The 24858-nt window shown below is 41.7% G+C and overlaps 1 protein-coding gene and 2 non-coding genes across 5 annotated transcripts; 2 read left to right on the top strand and 1 right to left on the bottom strand.

The window, feature by feature from the left end:
• The first annotated feature begins 4543 nt into the window (after positions 1 to 4543).
• On the top strand, positions 4544 to 4617 carry TRNAN-GUU (transfer RNA asparagine (anticodon GUU)). Its single transcript has one exon. It is a non-coding gene; the product is annotated as a tRNA-Asn (tRNA).
• A 233-nt stretch (positions 4618 to 4850) lies between these two features.
• On the top strand, positions 4851 to 4923 carry TRNAV-AAC (transfer RNA valine (anticodon AAC)). The gene has a single exon. It is a non-coding gene; the product is annotated as a tRNA-Val (tRNA).
• Positions 4924 to 9636: 4713 nt separating this feature from the next.
• On the bottom strand, positions 9637 to 24816 carry USPL1 (ubiquitin specific peptidase like 1). Of its 3 annotated transcripts, none has more exons than XM_053934976.1 (9): positions 24777 to 24816; positions 20427 to 20593; positions 19760 to 19888; positions 17905 to 18562; positions 15687 to 15773; positions 15142 to 15271; positions 14165 to 14290; positions 13331 to 13491; positions 9637 to 11783 (listed from the first exon to the last, which is right to left on the bottom strand). In XM_053934976.1, the coding sequence occupies exons 2-9, from the start codon at positions 20523 to 20525 to the stop codon at positions 9889 to 9891; spliced, it is 3285 nt and encodes a 1094-aa protein (XP_053790951.1). In that variant the 5' UTR covers positions 20526 to 20593; positions 24777 to 24816; the 3' UTR covers positions 9637 to 9888. The 3 variants fall into 3 exon arrangements, with proteins under 3 accessions (XP_053790951.1, XP_053790952.1, XP_053790949.1); XM_053934977.1 differs by having other exon boundaries at positions 20498 to 20593; positions 24777 to 24808; XM_053934974.1 differs by lacking the exon at positions 24777 to 24816 and having other exon boundaries at positions 20427 to 24658.
• Between the last annotated feature and the right edge of the window lie 42 nt (positions 24817 to 24858).

Below are 24858 nucleotides of genomic sequence, written 5' to 3'. Positions count from 1 at the left end.
TGCAGCTTGCTTTTGATTTACAAGTGGCAGCACAAGCACATGAGCCTGCTCCAACTTGCCAAGAAAACACACACACTTCCCCACTATCAAAGGCTTTCCAGAGGTGACTTCTATTCAGCAGAAATCAGTCTGCTGAGGTGTGAAGTTGCCATAATGCAAAAAAACCCACAACACACCAGGAGTTTATGCTTTCCAGCTGGCTAACCCAAGCTCCCATCCCTCACCCTGTGCACTGGCCACATCGTGAGAGATGAGCTGATGATGTCTTTGCTTTCTTCTTGCCCTGCTCTTCATTTTGCAGCTCTTTGCTGCTGCTCAGTGCCTCTCACAGCACACTCATCCCCACTTTGCTCTTCTGCTCTGCCCCTTCTGATTTCCCCCCCGTCCCCTGGCACCGCTTTGGCATTTTGGCACTTAACATCCCCAGTGCTCCTCTGGAAACCCAGCCTGTTCCCTCCTCTCACCCAGGTTTGCTCCAAAGCCATCCCACATGTATGGGTGGAGGAAAGCAGGGTTTCACACTCCTCCCTGCAGTAAAAAAAAAACCTATGACATCAACTCCAGGGCTTGTTAAAATGATTTCTTGGTGTGCAAGGAGAAAAAAGCTTTGCCAGCAAGAACATCTTTGGTATGGCTGCCTTAAGAAAGGAACTGCAGGGTATTCTTTTGTTGGGTTTTTGTTGTTTGCTTGTTTTTTTAAGGGCAGCATCACTCTGAGGGCTCTGCTTGAGGAAAAACAGGGAAATCAAGGTGGTATGTGAGACATGGAAGAAGAAGTCCCTTTACCATGGCAAGGCAACACTGTTGTACAGCCAGAGCAGAAACCTCTTGGTGGGAGGAAAATCACCTTTTCATACCCCTTAGCACTGGAATAGCTGCAGGGTAGAAGGAGATTCTGGCAATTTTTTTGCAATTTGGGGAATTGCCTTCGCAAGGGAAGGCTAAAATGACTCTGCTAGCAGTGTTTTCCATATGTACACACTAAATTGTTCTCTCTCCCTGAGACCTAAACACACACAGGATCACTGTCTGGATAAGACAAAGTTGGCACCACTGGAAAACCCTGTCCACCTGGAGAAACATCAGTGCAAAACACCTCCATCATGTCTAACTTGGACCTTTGAAATAAGAGATTTTCCTGAATAGACAAAAAAAATAAAAGGGGGTGTGGGGGGAGGGATACACACATTGGGGAACAGTACCTGCACCTTCTGTAACCCCCAGATGTGGTCAGAACTCTTCAGGCACAGGCAATTCAGCACTTTGGCAGCTGCTGTCAGACCCCAGCCCTTTTCCTTGCTGCATGGCTGTTTGACATCCACATCATCCGGTCCAAGGAAGATAACCTTGACACAGTGAGCCACGAAGCTCATGAAAATGTGCAAGGCCAGCGAGCTTTTCCAGTTGTGCAGCGAGGCTTCCTGCACATTAATCTCCTCCTCTGAAATCTTGAACAGCCAGTCAAAATAATCCCTTTGTAGAATTGCTTTCACGGTTAAGAGGAAAGGAGTGGGAACACAGATCTATAAATACCTTTTGGGATGTTCATCTCTCCTCTCATGCACTGCGATCAGAGCTCAGGAGAAAGGACTCCAACGAAAGTGTGTCTTGATAAAATAAAGGCTGCTTGTGTGAAACTCCCACATATGAAAGCCAGGTGACACCCAGCTGTCATGCTTTGTCATAAATGCAAGGGGACACAACCCCCTTGGACTGTCTGGTTAATATAAGCACCGTGCTTTGCAAACTCAAAGCACCACAGCCCCATCAGATGTAGTGCACACGCACACATGTGGGTGACTCCCTGCTGTCACGACAGCCTGCCTCAGCATTGCATCCTTGCTGAACCCTGACAAAACCCCAGCAGAGAGCATGAACAGAGCTGGAACTGTGAAGTGCAGCATGAAGAAAAGGTCCATGCTACAGGTTTTAAAATGCTGCCTTCATTCTGCACAGCCAAGAGAATGAGGCGACAGAGCACCACCTCAAAAACCCCTCCTCCTCCACATTTCACAGGCTTCCTCCTCTCACTCACTGTTTTCATATTCCTTTGGTACAAATTCAGCTCAAAACAGAGCTGGAAGACAGAAGCTGTAGTCCCTCCAGGTCCCCTGGCACAGCCTCCTCCTCCTCATCCTCTGTGTCCCATTGTCATGGTTCAACCCCAGCTGGCAACTTAGCCCCACACAACCACTTGCTCACTCCCCACCAGTGAGATGGGGGAGAGAATCAGAAGGATAAAAATGAGAAAAGGGTTAGGAAATTCCACACATACAGGCAAATAAAAGCAATAAATGCATTCAGTGCTTCCCACAGGCAGGCAGGTGTTCAGCCGTTTCTAGGAAAGCCAGGTTCCATCACACATGATGGTTACTTGTGGAAGACAACGCCATCACTCCAAATGTTCTCTCCTTTCTCCTTCCCCTAGCTTTATATGTTGGGCATGGTGCTATATGGTATGGGGTAAGCCTTGGATCTGCTGGGGTCAGCTGTCCCCGCTCTGTCCCCTCTCAACTCTTGTGTACCCCCAGTCCACTCAGTGGTGGGGTGATGTGAGAGGCAGAAAAGGCCTAGACTTTGCGTAAGTCCTGCTCAGCAGTGACTAAAACATCCCTTTGTGATCAGCAGTGTTTCCAGCACCAATCCCAAACAGAGCCACATGCCAGCTACCAGGAAGAAAATTAACTCTACCCACAGTATTTCAGATGGGGCCTCACCAGAGCTGAGCAGAGGAGCAGAATCACTTCACTTGACCTGCTGGCAATGCTTTGTCTAATGTGACCCAGGGTACCATTCACCTTCTTGGCCACAAAGGCCCACTGCTGGCTCATGTTCAACCTGCTATCCACCAGGACACCCAAATTCCTTTCTGCCAGGTTCAATTCTAAATGGGTGCCCCCAGCATGTCCTGGTGCATGTTTTTTTTTTTTTTGTTTTTTGTTTTTGGTTTTTTTTGTCTACAGCTGCAGAACTTCGCAATTCTCCTTGCTGAACTTTATGAGGTACCCATCAGCCCATTTCTCCAACCTGTCAAGGTCCCTCAGGATAGCAGCATCACCCTCTGCTCTGTCTGCCACTCCTGTGAGTCTGGTGCTGTCTGCAAACTTGCTGAGGGTAAACTCTGGCCTATCATCCAGATCATTAATGGGATGTTGTGCAATATTGATTCCTGGGGTACATTGTTAGTTACTGGCATCCAACTACATTGTGCCACTGATCACCACACTCTGGACACAACGGTTTGGCTGCTTTTCAATCCATCTCACTGCTTATCCAACCCACACATCAACAGCTTCTCTGCAAGGATGTCATGGGAGACAGTGTCAAAGGCCTCACTGAAGTCCAGGCAGACAATACCCACTGCCTCTCTCTTCTACCAGGCCAATCACTTCACCATGCGAGTCTACCAAATTGTCAAACATGACTTCCCCTTGTTTGAGGCACACTGACCAACTGCTGGCAATTCCACTTCTTTGATGTGCCTGAAGATGGTTTCCAGGATTAGCTCATCCATTACCTTCCCAGGGATTGAGGTGAAGCTGACCAGCCTGTAGCTCCCCCAGTCATCCTTCTTGCCCTTCTGGAAGATGGGGGTAATGTTGCTTTATTCCCATCCTTCCCCTCATTCCCATGACTGATCAAAGCTGATGGAAATTGCAATGGATCTGCCATCTCTCTCAGCACCTGTGGGTATATCCCACCAGGTCAATGGACTTATGTACATTCAAGTCGCTTAAGTATTCCCAGACTTGGCCCTCATCCATCTAGGGTATATCTTCCTAGCTAATTCGGGTTTTGTAACTCGTGTTTGCTGCCATTATCACCCTATTACCTTTTAGGTGGCTGCAATCTGATTAATAATTCATTTTATAGACTGTTTAGAGCTGATGTGAGGCTGCCTGGGCAGCAGATTCACAGGTCTTTCCCTCCACTTTGCTTTGAGAATTCTCTTTCGCCCTGTCTCATTTCTGTCAGTGTTCCCACTTTCCATTAGCTCTTGCAAATAATTATCAAAGGTCTTTGAATCAAAAGTCACCGTGGAGTGAATTTTGTCTTCTGTTCTTCAAATCTCTGGTCACAACTACTCCTTTTGGTACTGTAATTATCAGAAGGAAAGATACTGGATCCCTTGACCACCTTAAATAACAGGGTAATGCTAATTTTTGCCTTCCTCATCCTTGGCACTTACTGTCAGAGCTTCCTCTTGCCAGCTGAGCTGTCTCGGAGAGCAGCTTTCAGGCTCCCATTTGCAACTGTCCCACCAACAGGCAGAACTTCAACCACTACATTTTTCTGCTTGTCCACTCTTTCCCAATCCCTCAGGAAAACAAACAGAAAAGGCCACAGAGAAAACAAAAAAGGAAAGCAAAGGAAGGATCGTTTTTCAGATTAAAAAAGCAATCAGGCCCCAAAGCCGGTGATTAAGAAGCCCAACCCACGCAGCTCCCAGAAAGAGCGGGGACAGGAAGAACACAAAGGAGCACAAAGCCCGCCCAGCTGCCGCGGGAGCCAGCCGTGGCTCGGCGAGCGCCATTCACAGCGCGTCTCTGTGGCGCAATCGGTTAGCGCGTTCGGCTGTTAACCGAAAGGTTGGTGGTTCGAGCCCACCCAGGGACGGGATATGATTCTTTTGTGATGAGCCGTGTGTTTTTGTCTTCTCTCCTGCAAGAAGCCGCGGCTGTAACCGGCCCGCGCCGCCTTTATACCGGCGGGAACGGCCCGAGACCCGCTTTTGGCTCCGGGACCTCGCTCCTCCTGCCCCGCCGAGAAGAGTTGCCCCCGCACCATGCACTCACAGCGGGGTTCCGAGTGCTCAAGGGACACTGAAGGAGCGTAACAAAAGAACGGGAGTTTCCGTAGTGTAGTGGTTATCACGTTCGCCTAACACGCGAAAGGTCCCCGGTTCGAAACCGGGCGGAAACACCAAATTTTTTTCCCCTTCCCGTGTCACCGCGGTCGTGTTTCCTGCCTTCTCCTTTAGAACGCGCGGCGCTCATCCCCCGCCCCGGAGTGGGAGAGGGCGAGCGGCCTCCTGGGCTGCAGGGGGCCGGGAGGAAGGAGCAGGGGCAGGGCTGGGGGCTGTGCAGAAGTTCTGCTTCATTCCCATGCACGAGCCTCTCGGCAAACGCAGTTTTCCCCGGAAAGATCGCCCAGAGGAAGGGAAAGGAGCTTCAGCTGAAACGGTCTGAACATCATCAGAAAACTTGGGACAAAAACTACAACCACTTGCTCTGAGCATTACAGAAGTCTCTTTAGATATTAACTTACATAAAAAGAGTAATATAGATCCAGGTCGAGGGAGAAGCATCTCTTGAGGGTTTCTTCAGCCTCTTCCTTGAAAATGTACACTGGAGACACCCAGCCCCTTTTTCCTTACACTCCTTTCCCAGCATTTCCTCTCCTTTGTGAGCCCTGTGGCTCCACCGTGTTCTCCTGGGCTGTGCAGCTTCAGCATCTCCCTCGCAAACAACCACACCGTGTTTGTGCACAGCTGTGTAAAACTAAAAATGCCTCAAACTCCGTCAGCCTTGTTATCCCACTAACCTTCTCTTTTCTCTTGCTCTGTCTGCACACTGTCTTAGACTGGAAGTTCCTCCACTCTGAGACCAAATCCTGGTGAATTTCAAAGCACAGCACATACTTTTGAGTATAAGCTGCTCAAAATGTGCTTTGCTCTGAGCACAAAGGGGCTCACATCAAGAGCAGCTGCTTAGCTTTGCAAGAGGAACACAGACAAGACACAACAGCTCTCACTGATATATTGTCAAGAAGGGAATAATTATTTAAAGAAAAAAAAACAAAACAAACAAACAAACAAAAAAAACAGTAATGGAAGAATAAATGGCAATACCCAGCCATGAAAAACATCAAGATTAAAATCAGATTTGTAATCAGCACCACAATAGATCTCTTGAACAGTGCTCTGGCAGGTATACAGCTAGAAATCCACCCAGGCAGCTCCTTTGCAGATGTGTTGGTTTATTGTAGGCAGGATGCGAGAAGGCAGCCCTGTTTTTCACCCTTTACTGTGTTGTAAGAAGTGCTTGAATGCATCATCAAGTAGTCAGATCTGAATCATAACACCATCTCTGCAGAGCTGTTTCCAAACTCTGAGTACCACGATTATGCCTTTCCCAAATCAGAAGACACAGCCTAACAAGACTCTGCAGAGAGCTCTGGACAGGCTGGGTTGATGAGCCAAGGCCAATTGTATGAGGTTCAACAAGACCAAGCACTTGGGCCTGTGCTTGGGTCACAAGAACCCCAGGCAGTGCTATCCCAGACTGAGGGCAGTGGCTGGAAAGCTGCCCAGTGGAAAAGGACGTGGGAATGCTGGTCAGTGGCAGCTGAACATGAGCCAGCTGTGCCCAGGTGGCCAAGGAGGCCAATGGCATTCTGGCCTGTATCAGCAGTAGTGTGGCCAGCAGTGATTGTCCCTCTGTATTTGGCACTGGTGAGGCCACACCTCAAGTTCTGTGCCCAGTTCTGGACACCTCACTACAAGAAGGACATTGAGGAGCTGGAGTGTGTCCAGAGAAGGGAAATGGAGCTGGGGAAGGGTCTGGAGTGCAAGACTGATGAGGAGCAGCTGAGGGTGTTTCGCCTGGAGAAAAGGAAGCTCAGGGGGGACCTTGCTGCTCCACAACTACTTGAAAAGAGAGTGTAGCCAGGTGGGGGCATGCTTTTTCTCATAGGTAATGAGATAGGATGAGAGGAAATGGTTTCAAGTTGTGTCATGGGATGTTAGATTGGATGTTAGGAAAAATCTCTCTGAAAGGATGGTTAGGAATTGGAAGAGACTGCTCAGGGAGGTGGTGAAGTCACCATGCCTGGAAGTGTTCAAAACATGTAGATGTGGCATTTAGGGACATGGTTTAGTGGTCAAGATGGCAGTGCTCAAAGCCATTAGACTTTGGGAAATTTACCCTAGAACACTGATAAAACCATAATATAGGGACCAGTTTCTGATCACTACCTGTACTTACTAAAAGCCCACCTGGTATACTTCCAATTGACAGAAAACTACTACAATACTTTTTATTCTCTTCATGGCAAATTAAGAGCAATGTTTAAAAACTACTCTTGATATAAAACATCCAGTAACATTTCAAATTCCAAACAATTTCTTTAGTTATAGGGTTTTCATTTAACCTCAGCTGAATTCTCACTTGCACAGGATTGGAAGCAGTAAAACATTTATGGAAATAAACAAATCTGCACTGCATCATCTTTAGTTTTCTGTTTCAGATAAAAAGGTAGCCAGGAACACGCAGCACCAACAGATTTATTTTCATACCTACTTTAATCTCAAGTGCTATTTGTTTGCTCTTGGAGTTTCTATATATACCTGTACCCACACTGGATGCCATGCAGCTGCAGACCAAATATTCCCAACTTCAGTTTGTGGAGGGGGTACAGGTGGTGAGCAGAGGTCCTTGCTTCTGTCTAGGTGTATTTGCACAGCAGGTGTGCCCCCACACCCTCCCTCCTCTGCCATGAACCTCATTATAAACCTCTCCACCAGGACCTCTTCACCTTCTAGCAGGGTTTCTTCCTCCTGTTGCCCTGTGAATTCTGCATCACCAACCCTGGGCTGCCTGCTTTACTCACCCCTGGGTCTGTGTTTGTGTCCCAGGCCAATGGTGAAGGAGCTCCCATGTCACAGCGGCAGGTCATTGCAACCCATTCATGGATACATCAAACTCTCATTTTGGTCAGTTTTTTTTTTTTTTTTTTTTTAATTAGCGAATTCACAAGCAGGCAAACATTTCATAAGCAGTACACCAGCCCTTACATTCAGAATCCATTCATTTGTTTTCTATTGTAACATTACCAATTACAGTATTTAAAACAAAGAAAAAGTTCAAGTTCTTCACAATAACTCGAATTTCAAAAATTCATTGCCTAAAGTACCAGTTTGATAACAATGTACCCAATTGCAGCAGAAATAAAGTGAACACAGCAAGTTCAGGGCCAATGATAGTTTTTCAAACACTTTTTAAACCTACTACAAACAATCCAAAACCATTAGAATTTGTAACCATGCCTTGTAATATTAATATCATTATGTTTAACTCCATCTACTAGTAAAGTAAGACTGAACATTTAATGTTTTGAACTTGGGATCTGAAACAATGAAAAAATGCAGGACACTATATATGCCTGATATAAAGACTTGCTGATAATATCCTTCTTATTTCCAAGAACAAGAAAAATGTACAGCTAATCTAACTTGGCATATAATACCCTCATCTTTGTATCTATGCATTTAAAAAAAGACTCCAATCTAGCAAAATGAAAGCTATACATATCTAGAAACCAAGGTGTGAATCCCTCTGCTTACTCACTGCTGTCTTGCCAAGTTTTTCCATTACTTTCTTCCTACTGACCTTGCCTCTCCTTGGCATCTCACATACGATCAGGGCTGCACTGCCCAAGTCATGAAAAATTCCAAGTGACAACAGTAATAGGCATTAGCTTACTGTTAAATTAATTCTAAGAAACCTTTTTTTTATTAAATGGTTTTGTGGCTATGAAGAGCTAATGGGTACATTTGATATTCTTTCTTAGTGAATGCAAACTCTGGACCGAATCTTACAATTCTTCTTAAAAAAATAACCTGGCTCAGAAGATATTTTACAAAGTTATATTTGCAGTTGCCCAGGATGAAAACTCAGTCGCTGCTGTAACTTTTAATAGGAAAATTTCTACCATGTATTGTTGTATTGTCTTTTTATATTTCTGTAACAGTTCTGTAATGGTTTGCCCCTTCACCCCCCCATTTTCTCCCAGTGGTTCCAGCCCGAGCTTTCCCACCTTTCCCTCAATGCCAATCTCCCTGAAAATGCTCAGTCATTCCCCTGTCCCCTCCCTGGTACCCTGTCCGTCACTCGGCTCCCCATCCCACTCTCCCAGAATCTTCCACCTTGGGCATTGAGTGAGTGGACGAGGGCCAGGGGTCCCTCCCTTAAACTTCCCCCATTGGTCTGTGTGTCTGTCTGTCCTTCCGCCTTCCACTCCCCCAAATCCCCCCATTGGTGAATGGGCGTCCCTTCCCCCTGATTACCGCCCCCGTATTTGAGCTGTTGCGGAAGGCTCAAGGCTGCTCTCGGCTGTTGGATTCTCTGGAGTTTGGAGCTCCTCGGAGCGTGGATTAAACCTGAGACTGTTTTCCCAGCCTTGAGTCAGCTCCTTTACTGCCTCCTCGGATGTCACCTCTCCTCCATACAAGGCGGATTGTCCCTCGCAGCTGACCGTGCCTCTGCTGGACAGGTGAAGCCAGGGGGCTTCAGGGTGGCACGGCGGCAATGTATCCATCTTTTCTTGAATCCAAGGGCTGTATACATCAGCATGAGCTTGTAGAACAGTAATTCTGTAAGGAGTTAAATGCCAGCCTAGCAGAATGCCAGCCTCAAGTTTATAATATCAGAGGATGCAAAATTCCCTAATTACAGAAGGTACTTACATTTTTTTTTTTAATGTTGGACAAAGTAACTTCAGGAATTGAATGGTCCTGTAAAATGATTACTGCATAAATAGTATTTCTTACACCGTTACATCATCAAGACTACAGAACTTAATTAGTTCTCAAACTCACTAGAGTATGGAAGTTTGTCATACTAAAAACAGCAAAAATTAAGACTCATAGGAGCTTTTAATTAAAAATCATTTTCATATCTGACAGCTAAAATGACTGCTTCTCAGAAGAATAAAATACATTAAACCCTGATTTGCTTGTTACAGTAAAACATTAAGAAAAAAAATCTCAAATGTAAATTGTTCAAGTACAGCCAGTGTGCAATTAAACTGGTTATAAAATATAATTTAGTAGTGCTTTGTTTCAAAATATACATAATACTGAAAAAATACACCCAAGAAACTGAGTATTTACCAAGTTTCAAACAGAGTTTCATCAAAATGAGGTAAATCCATGTCACCAGTCATTGAGCTTGGTGCTGAAATGGAGAACAGGTCTTCGAGAATATCATCTCTTGTAGGACTTTCAAAAGAAAGTTTTTTCACACTCTGTTTGTTTATTGCATCAAGCTCCGAATTAGTGTCCTTTACAGGACTGTAGTAATTGTGGTCCTCACTTGTCACTGCTGCCTGTGGCACACTGGTGCTCTCATGGGGCACGGTCGTTGCCGTGCTGCTGTGCACCATTTCCATGTACATACACTCATCTTCGCTCTGTGGAGCCTGCAAGGAAGCGACACTCGAAGTAGGGGACAGTAATTCTGCCAGTATGTCATCAGTGTTATCATGGCCAGTGCACCGTGGCACAGTGTTTGCATTCAATTCAGATTCATTGCCTGTGACATCAATCTGATACTGCAGCTCCCTTAAAAAGCTCTGCAATAATTCACTGTCATTTTGAGATTCAGTCTGCGATGAGGTGCTTATGTCTCCACTCACAGGTTTTTCATGTTTCATCTGTTCCACTGCTAATCTATCCAGTGAAGCCAACTTCTTCTTTTTAGCATTAAGTTTTTTTAACAATTTTAGGCGGAGTTTTTTTGTTTTGTCACTGTCTGACTCTTCTGCCTTACCAGAGTTACAGCCAGGTGAAGGGAACTGAGTCACTTTACCTGAGGTACCCAAATTACTTTCTGACTTATTCCAAGTTGGACCTACAACAGTGGTATGATTTGCTGTTGGAAGACAAGTGCTTTGAGAAAATCCTTTGAAATTTGATAAAGGATGAGTATTATTACTCTGAGGAGCCACTAACTTTGGCATCTCAGTTGTTTTCTTTGTACCTCTGCTTTGAAATCCACCAAAGTTACTTGCGCCCTTCATTGGCAGCCGAACTTCACTTACTCTTTGCACTGAGGGAGTTTTGCAACTTCTCTCATTCTTGAGAGCTGAGGAACTTGAAGGCATGAAAGAAGTACTCTTGCTTAATTTCTTTACCCAGCTTCCTACAAATCCTCCTTTTCGGTCTTTTTGTGAGGACTGAACTGAATTACTGACACCAGAAGAACTGCCAACTTGAGAATTAACTACAGCTTTGCTTGCATCTTTCAAGTCAGGTGGATTTTGTATAGTATTTTCTACTGCTAGCTTGTTTAGCAGTAGATCTGAATTTAATCCATGTTCTCTGTTAGCTAAATTTGTTCTGTCATTTAATTGGGAAGGCAATGAGTCAGATGAATCAGGGTCATGTTTTTTGGGCACGGGAGCAGTAATACTTACTGAGTTCAACTCTTCTAGAGGTAAGCAAATACTGGAATTTTCATATAACGTGGATTTCTCGTTCATAGCTAGACTAGTTCCAGCAAACTCTCCTGCGTATGGAGTGCTAAGTGAAAAAGCAGGTTCCTCCTGTTCTGGTGTGCCCCATCCATCAAGGAAGTTATTGCCCACCATCTGTCCGTTAGGCAGTGATTTATCTTCCGAGTCAACTAGAACTTCTTCAAGCATCAGTGTTATAAGATCACCATCTGCCAGATTTTCTGAACCATGATCAACAATACTTTTGTCCTCAGTTACTTGCTGCTGTTTCTTCTCTGGAATCCTCACAGAATCCTCTTTATGGTGTTCTGCAGGTGTTTTGCTGACAGTGTTATCAAAACCACAATGCAACACTGTGGAATTTGAATGTACATTATTAGAAGGAATATCTTCGCTATTTTTACTTTGGAACTGTGAATTCAGTTCTTGTGGCACATGGGATGCTTTCTTTTCCCAGATAACAATATGAATCTCTGAAGGAGGAACTTCAAATCTTTTACGTTTCTTGCAATACGGACCCTTTAAGTCATCACATTCAAGCCAAGTTCCTGAAAAATAGCAACCAGTGCAGAGACTCAGAGACTTTTAAAACTGAAGTCACTATCCTCACACTTGTCAAGTATTTTTATTAACCCATTCCCCTGACAAGCAGAAAATAGTTTTTTTTTTTTTTCTCCAGAGAAAAATGGGAGACTGCCACTGTAAAAAGATTAAATACAAGAAGTTGCAGCAATAATATTACAGGTCAGAGTGGGTCAACCATATAAAACAAAGCTAGCTAAGGGTTTTTTTTGGCTGAAACATCTTGTCTGAAAATACCCTCACAAGTCTGAGGTAAGAGCCACCTCTCAAAATAAGTTTCTCTGTAGACTTTTTCATTGCCTGGGTAGGAAGCACAGGGGCTAAAAAGAAACTGCTTATTTTAATACTCTTGTCTCATCACCTGCAAACTGTTCATAGATCATGAAAGAATATTTTATAGCTTCAAGAATTTTAAAACAGATATATATGACATATAGGAGCTTCTTAACTAGGCATTTCCCAGCTGCTTCCTCTTTTCATTTCTTTTTTATCTATGGCAATATGACTTAGACAATTTTCATATTGTCACAACACTTCATAAGACTGCACCCCATGCTCTCTACAGAGGCATGATTATCAAAATATCACCTTTTCACCTTCTCTGTTTGTGGATCTTCCATCAGTGGTACAACCATCAAGCAGCATTAGTAATGTTTCTAATATGGATTTGTGCCTCCCACCCCTGAGGTGCCATAAAGTTCAGATATAAAAAATAACTACATTAATTGCTCATAGTACCATAGGTTACCTTGCTTCCAGCCAAGAATGGATGAATCACTGGTTTAAAAATAAACAATACTATTTGTTCCACAGTCACGGTCAGACTGCATTTTTTTAACTTTCACCAAGTTATGAAGGGAAAAAAACTCTATAGCCAAATTACTTTTTCCAGTAAATGCACTGTAAGACAGCACAGTGCAGTTAAACCAACTGAAAACCTTCGCTCTGAGAAACAAATCCCCCCAGTTATTTGCAACGTTTTGATATGAAGTTTAGAATGCAGACAAAAGAAATCTTTCAACGGTTGAGACTACTGCAGTAACCCATAAAACATTTCATGTAGACTCATGAAATATTATGGTAGATAAGAACCATTAATTCTATCTTATCTCTCTCTTTTATGAGAAAAGACTGAGGGAGCTGGGCCTGTTCAGCCTTGAGAAAAGACAGCTGAGAGGGGACCTTATCAGTATCCATAAGTGTACGGAGAGAGGTGTCAGAAGACAGACCCAGGCCCTGCTCAGCAGTGCTGAGCAATAGGACAGAAGGCAACAGGCAGAAATTGATGCACAGGAAGTTCCACCTGAACATGAGGAAGGACTTCTTTACTGTGCAGTGGCCACATACTGGAACAGATTGCCCAGAGAGGTTGTGGAATTTCCCTCACTGGAAATATTCAAGAACCATCTGGATGCCATCCTGTGCCATGTGCTCTGGGACAGCCCTGCTTGAGCAGGGAAGTTAGATGACCCCCTGTGGTCCCTTCCAACCTGACCCATTTTGTGATTCTTACCATCAGGATTCAAAGACCAGCTTATGAAGTGCTTCTTATCTGTTTGGTACTGAACAACAGATGTTATTTGGTAGGTATCTTCCTCAAATTGAAACGAATATTTCTCCAGGTTGTTATGTGGCAAGCCTTCCACAAAATGTAACGTTAATATTGAGGGTGCTCTGACAAAGAAACAATAAGAACCAGTTTATTACAATGAAATAGTGGCAAAACTTCCTAATGAAAAAGTAAGATGTCTCTAAGAGTATGTGGTTCTGCGCTTACTATTCTACTTCCTCACAGACTCTTCAGATTGCACAGTAAGCACAAAGAGAAAAGAATATCCCAATTGGATGTTCCATTTAATTATAGATTAGGAAAAAAAAAAAAAAACAACACTAAGTAAGGGATTTGGGGAGTGGGGAAAAGTTGAGGAAAAACACCCCTGTGCCATAAACACAGTAGCAAGGGACATTGTTCCCAGCTCAAATAAGTAAACAAATGATCAAACAACTTTTATCCACAGCAGGGGCTGTGAAAAGGCTGACACTGGATATCAGTTGTCTGTATTTACTACTTGATAGTTAAGTATTTATGACCTAGCTCAAATACATGTGCTGGTCAGCATTTTAAACATTGCTCTGTTTCATCTTTAGTAAACACTATTTGCTATTTCAGTTTTTAAGAATGATCTAAAAATCTTTAAAACTGAGTACTGATCAGAGTTTAAGGTTTAGAATCTCTTCAAACTCATATTAATAGTTTGGTTTCAAAAATCATAGGTTCAATAAATGAAGTCTCAGAACTGAGTTAAGTTAAAGTATGTTACTTTTAAGTTCACATATTCAAACTTACTTTTCCAAGATCATCTGCTGTCTTTGAGAAGTATTTCCACAGTTAATACACAATCCAATATGAACAGCATTAAGTGGATGCCATTCAGGGATTACATTTGTAAACGTTGTTAGAGTTTTCTTCAATCTGGACACACACACACATTTAAAGAGTAAGCTGAGTTGGTGATCAGAAAACAGTAAATATACATACTTTACCAGGAAACAAGTTATAAAAATATCATAAAAACCCACATTTTATTCATGTTCATGCAATTTGTGTGGAATTCGCTGTGACAGCATCACATCCAAGTCAGCCCTGAATTCAGTTCTGCCAAATGCGTCACAAATTTTCAACAGCCCTGTGCCCTTCAGTTTCACATTATTTGCTTTTTCTCCCTTTTAATGTTACCTCTGCTTCCTTTCCAACATAAGACAGAGCTTGTACCAGGATCTGCATAATTTACTAGCTAATACAGATGTTTTTCAAATAAAATGAGCTGTCTTCTGAAGGTGTCTCTCTTTACCTGCTGACTCTGAAAGGAGCCTAAATTAAGAGCTTGTACCTGCGGCTACACAGAACTAAATCAATTCATGAAATGACTCCCCTGTAATACTATTTTAAAATAGACAAACTGTGTTAGAGACTCTCTGATTCTTTGTAACCCAAGTGAATATTCCAGGTATTTCTCAATAGCAGGAGTGTACTAGGCATACATTCTTTAGAACCACAGCAATTTGTATACTCTCAGCAAAATATCAGAGTGAGCATGTCCAGAGACTCACACAGTTACCTATTGTTTCTTTCTTTATTAATTGATAACATGGTTGCTTAAGACATGGAACAGCAGTAAACTATTTGCAAATGAAAAAGCAGATCATGTAAAATTTCAACAACAAGCTTAAGCGTGCAAACCTGAAGAAAACCAACTATTACATGCAGATTTTAAAAGGTAAGGTAGAACAGCTATATAGAAGCTACTTATATAAAAATCTCACCGATCCTGGTATTTGTGGCCACAACGTACACATTCAAACTTGCATGAAAAAGAATGCAAGAATAGTCTCTCAGCTTGTTGATCCACTTGTAAGAGTAACTGAAGTGCAAACACTGGATTCTTCATATTACCTTCAAAGATGGGGCAGAAAAAAATGGGCACTAAATATCTGAAATCACCTTTCAGTACCTCAAAAAGGAAGAAGATAAGCTTATTACTATGATTTAAATGTCAGTTTTTATTTCAAGGCTCTATTTGCAATTCTCACAGTAAAGGGATTGATCCATGTTATTAGGTTGTTATCAGTGACAATTTCATGCCTACAGTATAATTACAAAGATTATCTGCTCTCTAGAAAGCCAGAATGGGCAAAGGACAAACCAGCTGATCATGCTGTAAAGTATGTGCAAGTCACCAATAGAAACAAATGTATTTCCAAACTTTCTTGTATGCATTCATACACACATGCTTTTATGTATGACATAAAAGGCTTCACATCTAGGGTTTCCTGAAAGTAATTACTGAGATGCTGCACTAATTACTTACCCAATTCACATTTCAGCTGGGGCTGAAGTTCTTTAAACATTACATTTCTGATTTCATTGAGCTGAGATTCTGCTTTTGGAAGAACATCTAAAGAAAAAAAATACATATGTCTTCATGTAGTCATGTGTAACAGCCCCCACACCTTTTCACACACGTATGTACTCCTAGCATGCACTCCCTCTCTGCAAACCAATGCCTTTCATATTGACCCATACTTGCCTAAGACTTGTTGGTAGAACATCCAATTCTTGGTATTAATTGATTTGAACATAAGAAAAGAATTTACACAAGTTACTCACCGTTTACTGCAGTTTGCTGACTAAAAACTACTTGCTCTGGCTTAAATTATGACTACAAGCCTGCACCAACAACTTTGTAGTAACAATATTTAAGGACAGTGTGACCATACATTAGAAATACTGAAGATTCAGAGATTAAAAGAAAACTCTAAAACTTAAGCATTAAGAGCAAAAGCACAAAAATTTGCTTACATGCTAAGGTTATACAATTCAAATAAAACATTTTAATGTATTGTTTCAGATTAAATACCAATTTCCTAAGTGAGCCTTTAAAATAGTAAAAATAATTTTAAATTTAAAAATAACTTTTTACTTTATATATCTTAGTATTTTAATTTTGCAAGTTGTTTAAACACCAATACATTCTTTGAGCACAAGCAAGAACGTAACTTCTACTACACAATCATAATCATAACCTGCAGAAATGAAAGGAAATATTTAGAATAGCTTATTACATATAAACTGTGTATAGAAATAAAGAAACAAAGTTTCTTGCAGCTATATTGCTTTTGATTGTTTGTAAAAACAGCTTTATGCAAGAGATACTGTAAAATTACACAGAAGAACAGAATGAATTCTACACTTGTTCTCCACAAAAATACTCTTCCTCCAATCCCCTCTCCACTGTTACCCAATAAACTGATTTGTTTTGCCATAATTGAAATGAAAAAGTTTAAGTTCTTTCAAAACAACACTGTATTCCAACACTTAACATTCCCATTTAAGGGTTACTGCACACCAGACCTCCTGTGCAAACACAGCCCAACAAAGAAAAACATCTCAGACAGGTTCTAGGATGGCAGAGGGCTTCATTAACAGCTGAACACCTAAACTCAAGCAGCATAACTTCCTGGCACAAACAGTACATGACCTAATTCAGAATATTTTGGGGCTTTTTCCCCACTTTGTAACATGGATTAAACCACTTCTGATACACATTCTTTTTCCCAGGAAATATAGGACCATATTCAAGTTACCTAGGGCTGTTCTGTGATTGTGGTCTGTGACTGTGGACTGTTTATATATTCAAACACACATAGTCAAACAGCGTCCACTGAAATTCAGGAGAGGTACTGGCTAAGCAGAGGGCTTTATTCCTTCTTTAACAGATCATATCTAAGAAGTTTAGACTTATCACACCAGTGATCCAGTTCAAGAGAAATAAAAACCCCATGATCTTAGTTTAGGAGTCTTAAACAGAATCCACAGAACGGAAAATGACTAAAGGCCGCACCAGTAGAATACAGTGACACATCCTCCTCAGTTACAGTCCTCCAACGTGTGATGCTGAGCTGACCTGCTAACCCCCTGTTAAGTGTTACTGAGTTACTAACCCTTTCCAGACCATATGATCCAGGTTAATGTGTTTGGCTACTTCCGACTGAAGCAGGTTAGGAAACACTGTCCTCTACAGCAGCTTGCAGACTTCGGGGGAAGCATTCCTTCAATGAGCACAGCTGGAGCCAGAAAAGAACTTATGTTTCCAGCTTTACTATTTTCGGTGTGGCAAGGCAACAGCCCATTTACACAAGGATATAAACCACAACAGAAATTGTTTCCAAGATCAAGATTAGAACAGTATTCTAACATGTTAACCAACAGAGGGGAAGGAAACAAAGTAAGGTTGAATTACATAAATAATTCATAATACCTTTATGTTGGATATGACAAAAAAAAAAAAAAAATTAAGAGATGCTTGGCGTTTAATGCCTTCAAAGAGTGCATGTTTGCCCCAAGAAGAACAATTTCAGATGTTACCGGGACTTTGCTAGATAAAGCACACTATTCTGCAAATTCATGGTAATAGTTGTATTTTTTGCCGTCTTGAAATAGAACGGAGGCATATATAAGTGTGCTGTACTAAATTCCACATATTTGTAGCAAATCAGTCTGAGAAAACAGCAGCTAAATTTACTCACCTTTTACTTTACTCCTTTTACAGGTATTCAGAAGAATAGATGCTTGATTATACTTTGTTAAGAGTTTCTGGAATAAACATTTTCCATCGTTATATTCTTCTGCTAGAGCAGATTTTAATGTTTCTAAGTGTACTAGTGCTGACAAAATGCAATCTAACCAACAAAGATTGTGTATGTTTCTCCACTGAAGACACAAATCTCTGTTATTAGTGGAACTTTTATCCTCTTTGAGTGAAATTTCAGATGCTGTTGATAAAAGTTCAGAATTTGGCAATAGTTGTGTTTTGGGACTAGAAGTCTTTGGTGGACTTTCTTGGTAGTTGCTGGTCTTGGGGGTTGTTTCAAAATCCACATTCTGCATGCAGGATCCCACGTGGTTGCCAGGATTTTGCTGGTCATTTTGTAATGCATCGTGTAGGCTTGCCCTGGGAATACACGAACTATTCTGGCAGCCTTTCACAGCGGAGTCTGCACTAATGGTGTGCTCAACATTGAGCACGTTGTTAGTTCTTGCTTCTTTTGGATCTGATTCAACAGCAGAAAAGTCACTGGTACCATCTAATTTCCTTCTCTTGTGAGTAGATGGAACTTGATGATTTTCTGAACCAGTAGAAGTAATTATGCTGTTTAATGGTTTATAACCAAGTGGGTAGATACACTAAAGAAAAGAAACAAGGTTACAGTGAAATCTACAAAGCAATTTAAAGAAGTACAAAACGTACTTTTAAAATGGAGTTGAATCACAGAATCATAAAATCACTTGGTTTGGAAAGGATGTTACAGACCATCCAGTTCCAAACCCCCTGCCATGGGCAGGGACACCTTCTACTGGACCAAGTTGCTTAGACCTCCATCCAACCCAGCAACAGGGACTCCTGTAAAGTGATATTTTAATTAAATCAATATATATATTCAACATAGGTATGACAGGAAGAGTGTGTTATCCCACCACTGTCTTATAAGCAACTGTGAAATAAATCTATCAGTAGTGATACTTCAACACTACTTTTCCAGTAAATTCTTCCAACCTCTGCAAACAACTTAATTTTGCTAAGGAGAGTCCTCTTGTCTTATTCTGCGAAATCCATTCTTTTAGGGTACAGATTTGACATTATTATCTCATGCCTGAGAGACTACTAGTGCCCAAACTGACAGGGTATCTTTCAGGCTAGCTCAATGAATATAGACAAATCCCTATTACCAATCTCCAGAACTATACTATAATTAGTTAAAAGCAGGAAAGAATGGGAAAAACAACTCTGAGACCCATATCTAGTCAAGTCTCTACTAATTTAAGGACACCAGTCTGTTTGGGACTGCTATACCCTCCCCAAATACATGGAGCAGTGAAGGGAGAGGTAGCAAAATCACAACTCAAATATTGAGCAGCACAGAAATCCAGCTAAGGTTAAAATTAAAAAGGAAAAAAAAAAAAGAAAAATATTGTAATTACAATTATAAACCTATTTGCATTACCCAGACTTAAAGAAGGGAAAATGGGAGACTCAGATCTGCTAGAGTTATGCACTAATTACATGGATCATCATCACCTTCTACTCTGACTTCTACAAAAATTTACTTGTGATCCCTTGTTAATTGAAAAGAACCCTCCTTTATTTCATTTTTTTATTCTTTTTAATCCTTTAGCGTAGCTACCTATGCCTAAACACTGCATATACACAGGTTAGTTCTGTTTTTCCCTATTTGCAAGCAAATATCCTGCAGCATACAGACTCAGACGGGTCCTATTCCAACAGTCTGCTCACCACCAACAATATCACCGACTTAGAGAGGTGTAACTGCTGAAGGCAAAGGCCTCTGCAGGGCCAAATAAAACTCTCTATTAGTGTAATACCTGAGGATTTTCACAAAGGAAAATGGACTCTTGAAAATTAAGGCGGTAAGTCCGTAAACCTTGGATCTGACCCTTCTCTTTGCAGACTGGACAATACTCATGTGCAGTTGTTTCCACAGGACTACAGTTCTAAAATAAAAACAAATCAAGAAAGATAAAGCAGCATAAATTTATGTATTTCATACATTTTCCCAAGGTAACACATACTTATCAAGATATAAAATCATTGTTCAACTTCTAAATATAATACAATATAAAAAAGCAAACTCCATTGGTTTCTTCTTTATTATTTGTAATATATTTGTATGTTAGTATGATTTAAATAAATTTATCTTTTTATTTAAATATTCAAATAAGGTGTCATTCACAACACAATTATGCATATTTTATTCTACTTGAACTAAACCACAGGACCCTTATTGCCAGGGAACACAAGCTCAGATCTTTGAAAGACAAATCAATTTTCATAGGAATGCAAACAGTTGTAAAAATAGTGCCAGTAAAAAACATAGGCACATATTTATTTAGAATAATCTTTCGCCATTGTTATAGATTTCCGTGGAAAATAATTTTGAAATTTTTTTTGTAAAATTAAGACCAATTAAAAATCTCTCAAAACAGAGAAAAATATGAACTTTGCACATATGTAAAACAAGTTTCAACTGACTTTTCCCAAATACCCCACCATGTGGAGTGTCGATTTCCCTATACCAGTCCCTTCTCCAATCACTTGCAAACCATTTGTAGTCTTCTGGGTATCCATCATTCTGAGCCACTGGCTAATTTATGTCACTTGTAACAATGCCATGACCACTAAGGATTTTTCAAAGACTCCTGAAAAATAAGAAGTGAATAAAACAATTAAAGAAAAATTAGACTGACGTTTGGGAAAAAGAAATACCAACAACAATGCAGCTTGCATGGTTTGTTGAAATTAATTCAGAATAGTATTTCCTAAACAGAAAATAGTTTTTTTTGTTCTAGTGCAGATTGTGAACTCAAAATTTTAAATTAAGAATTACAGGGACCCAATCCTGCTCCTGTTGATTTGAAACTAACTAGAATAAATATATATCTCTTCAAGATGCATGAGGAAGTTAAACTGAACTGCAAAGTCATCAATGCAATATCCTTCCTTCAACCACAACTGCCCTCTTTTCATTACTTCACTGAACAACATTCTCTCACACACCACGATGTCCTTCAAACCCTTTATACAGTACAGCAACAACTCCTTATGAAAAAAATATTTCTCCAGGCATTCTTGATACCAGTATAAATACTGGTTCAACCTAAACCTACATATAATATTTGGCAAGAAGAGACCCTACAGAACTGCATGGAATGCTAAAAAGCAAGAGAGCTTAAATTTAAAAAGCACAACCGAAAAACACAACCACTCAGATTTCAAATCAGACCCCCAACTTAAAAGTGAGTCAAAATGAGGGGATATCCTGTTGAAACTGCCAGTGTGTCCAGCAGCATTTCTCAGAATTATCAGTCTGCAGCATGTAGAGACAGTATTCCCTGACTGATGAAACTATGGTTGTAATAGAAGACAAGAACATAAAAATATCAATCCATGTCCCTTAGAGCACATTTAGCTTTCCAAGTAATGCTGTAGGGTGCACAAGAAACAGCATGGTCCAGGGCTCATGCAAGGTGAAAATTAATGAATTAGCTCAAGGTATACAAACAAGCTTGTTGGAGTATAAAGGAAGACAAGCACCCTGACTTTTCACACAGCAGCAACAGCACTATCACACTGCAAATCAACCCTGCTATCATATATTTAGTCTAGCCAGGAAGTTGACTTGTTTTATACAATTACAAGTTGTATAGATAACAACCCTTATCATAGGATATCTCATATTAAAATACATCAATTTATTTTTTAAGGGACTTTTAGTCAATTCCTCATCATGAAGCAGTCTCAGCACTCCAGAGTAAATAAAAACCAGGTCACATGACATGACAGAAAGTCCTGAGAAATTTCTCACCACAAAAATTCACCACACACTCAAAAGGTTAGTAACACTAAGAACCTGCAGGTTATTATGTTTTAAGCATGCCCCTTGGTTTTTTAAAACATATGTATTTCTTTGCAAGGCCCTGTTTACCCTATCAGCTCTGTCAAAAGGAAAACAAGTTTTTTTTCTGGTTGTGTTCAGTTTCTGTTACTTATGCTGTTCTTTTTAAAGCTTGAATATTGAGATGTATAAGATTTTCTGAGATGTACAATACCTCCCCCAGCTATAATCACCCAGCCAACAGTACTACAATACTGAAAGAAAGACTTTTATTTCTCTTACAAATATAATAACATTTTTTAAAAATTAATTATCCTTTTAGTTCAAAGACAAACTACAATGAGCAAATAAAATAGGTCTGCCAGTACTAGATATGCAGAGTAGTACCAAGAGGCCTTCCTGTGCTCTTCAAAGTTTTAACATTACAGGAAGGTATTGCTGATCTTTGCATAATATGCAAACACTGGGCATCAGATCAACACTGCCAAGAAAAACAGCCAAGTAAAAGACTGCTGCATCAAGTACTGCAACAACTCATTGTAGCCACGTGCAGTTACTGCATTACAGATGGGAAAGTGCAAAGGAATGCACACTCAACCTTACTAGGTCATGTTCTAAACAATTAATGCTGCTTTCCTTCTTTAAGTCTAAATATTGAAAAATATAATGTAAAATATGCTGTGGATGTGACTAAATTATCATTATGCTGTGGCTATGCTTCCTTGAGTAGATGTGTTGATCTAACAGCTTGCTGGTGCAGAATAGGGGCATCACATTTCTTTTTTTTTTCCCTTCTCCTCACTTTCCCTCACAGCTCATATCCTCATCAGACTTTTTAAGAACTAAACGGACTCACAAAACAGCAGAAAACTTAGTAAAGAACAAGTTTTTCTGCTATTCCATAGAATTAAATTGGCCTATGAAAACTCCAATGACCTAGGGAGGGTAGAAGATAGAAAATAAGGAAAAGATGAAGTAATAGAGACATATGGCCTTGAAATAGAACTGCTAAATGCCTAAGGAACTGGCTGGATGGCCACATCCAAACAGCTGCAGCTCAGTGTACCAAGCACAAACCAGTGGTGTCCCTCAAGGGCCCAAAGTAGGGCCAACACCGTCTATTATCTTCAGCAAAGAGACACAGACTGTGGGATCTGGATTCTGCGCCTCCAGTCTGTTCTGGTAAGACCCTACCTGAAGTGCTGGGAGCTGAATAATGATGTGGACCTGCTGGAGCAAGTCCAGAGCACCTCTCCTATGAAGAAAGGCGGTGAGAGCTGAGATTGTTCAGCCTGGAGAAGAGCAGGCTCTGGGGAGACCTTACTGCAGCCTTTCAGTAATTAAAACAGGCTTATGAGGAAGAGATAGAGGCCTTTTACTGGGATCTGTAGTGACAGTACAATGTGCAGTGGTTTTAAATTCAAAGAGGGCAGATTTAGATTGCCAAAAGGAAGAAATTCTCTATGATCAGGATGGTGAGGCACTGGGAGAGGTTGCTCAAGGAAGCTGTGGATGTCTCATCATTGGAAATGTTCAAGGTCAGGTGGGACAGAGCTTAGAAGAACCTGGTCTAGTGGAAAGTGTCCCTGCCCACTGCAGGGGGGTTGGAACTAAATGATCTTTAAAGGTCCCTTCCAGCCCAAACCATCGCATCAAACAATTCTACAGAAAAAGGGACCTGGGCCTTTTTGATAATAACTGTACCTTGTGAAACTGTACCTTATGAATTAGAATCAGTTACAAACTGCAAAAAGCAGGCAACAACAGTGATTACACTACAGTGAAGAGGACATCTCCTTGTTTACAGGCTAAAAGGACAATTAAAAAGAACCTTTTTTGTAAATCACCTCACAAGTCTTGTTTCCTTCATCAAGGGGATATTGAAAAGATTAAAAGAAACAAATGTGAAGAAAAAAAAAGTGTTGTTAGTTACCTTTCCATTCTTTACACAATAAGACATCAGAGTACTAAGGTTTTTCGTTATCTCAGGCCCTAACTACAAATATCCGAATCCCAGTCTCTCCCTCAAAAATTGACAGTTTAGGCCACAAAATGTATTTCATTACATGCAACAGTAACATTGTTCCCGTGAGAAAGCAGCTCTCTCTCCAGCACAGCCTGTAAGTAACGGACAGAACTGCAAGGCTCCATGGTGTGGGAGCAAACACGAATTCCCCACCTGAAAGTAGCCTAATGTAGACTAAGCAAATAAAGATAAATCAGATGACATTGCAAAACGAACCAGCGTGCAACATCATTATTCCACTGTTCTATGAGTTTCTTCTACAGGCAGACTTCTCTGAGACGTCCACATATTAACTGCTTTTATGGGCGTATGACAAGTGATGGGGACTACATTTTGCTGGCAAATCATTCAGTCCTTCCGAAACGAAAATGCGAGTGTAGGAAAAACACAGCCTGAACTAGTGCAGTTTATTATAGCTGCAGCGAAGAGGTAAGATTTCATGAAGGCAGGCGATCTGTGTCCCAAGGCAGTGGAAATGAGAGGCACGGGGGTGTGGATGCCACCTAACCAGCCGTCAGGGCAGGGCCGGCCCAGTACGGGGCTGCTGCTCTCCCTCCCTCCCTCACCGAAATGTGCTCGGCTTTTTCAGATAAATCTATGCGTAAGCTGCCTCCTGATTTCTTATTCCACATCCAGAGTGATCCACACGCTACTGCAGAGGAAAAAAGCGCTCAGAGTTAATCGCTGAATACTAGAAAACCGTGCCAGGGTAGATGCGTGCGGACACAAGCGCGGTACCTCCCCGAGCGCATCTCTGCCGAGCGAGGCGCGGAACGCCCGCACCCTTCCCTGCGCTGCTACTGACAAGAAATACTCAGTCGGCATTTCGGGACCCGCGAGACCCTCCCGCTCTCCGCCCCGGTCGCACCGAACAGACCGGGCCGGGCCGGGCCGGGCCGGGCCTGCCGCTCCCGGCGCCAGCCGAGCCCCGGCCCGCTGCGCTCGGCGGCCCCGCTCTCACCTGCGGCCGCCGCCACTCCCGGCTCCCGCCGCTGCCCCGGCTCCCGCCGCGCGTGGCCTCCGCCGCCCCCCGCCCGGTCGCG

This window comes from Vidua chalybeata, chromosome 2 (genome assembly GCF_026979565.1).
Source record: "Vidua chalybeata isolate OUT-0048 chromosome 2, bVidCha1 merged haplotype, whole genome shotgun sequence".
NCBI lineage: Eukaryota > Metazoa > Chordata > Aves > Passeriformes > Viduidae > Vidua > Vidua chalybeata.
This window is presented reverse-complemented; position numbering and strand designations above follow the sequence as displayed.

Bases quoted from the DNA above. Each gene is read 5' to 3' on its own strand.
- USPL1 (XM_053934976.1), bottom strand. From the start codon at position 20,525: ATGATGGATACCCAGAAGACTACAAATGGTTTGCAAGTGATTGGAGAA. The intron at 19,889-20,426 runs GTCAGTTGAAAC...TTTTTATTTTAG, and splicing joins TGGTGGGGTATTTGGGAAAA to AACTGTAGTCCTGTGGAAAC. The intron at 13,492-14,164 runs GTAAGTTTGAAT...TTTCTTTGTCAG, and splicing joins CAGCAGATGATCTTGGAAAA to AGCACCCTCAATATTAACGT.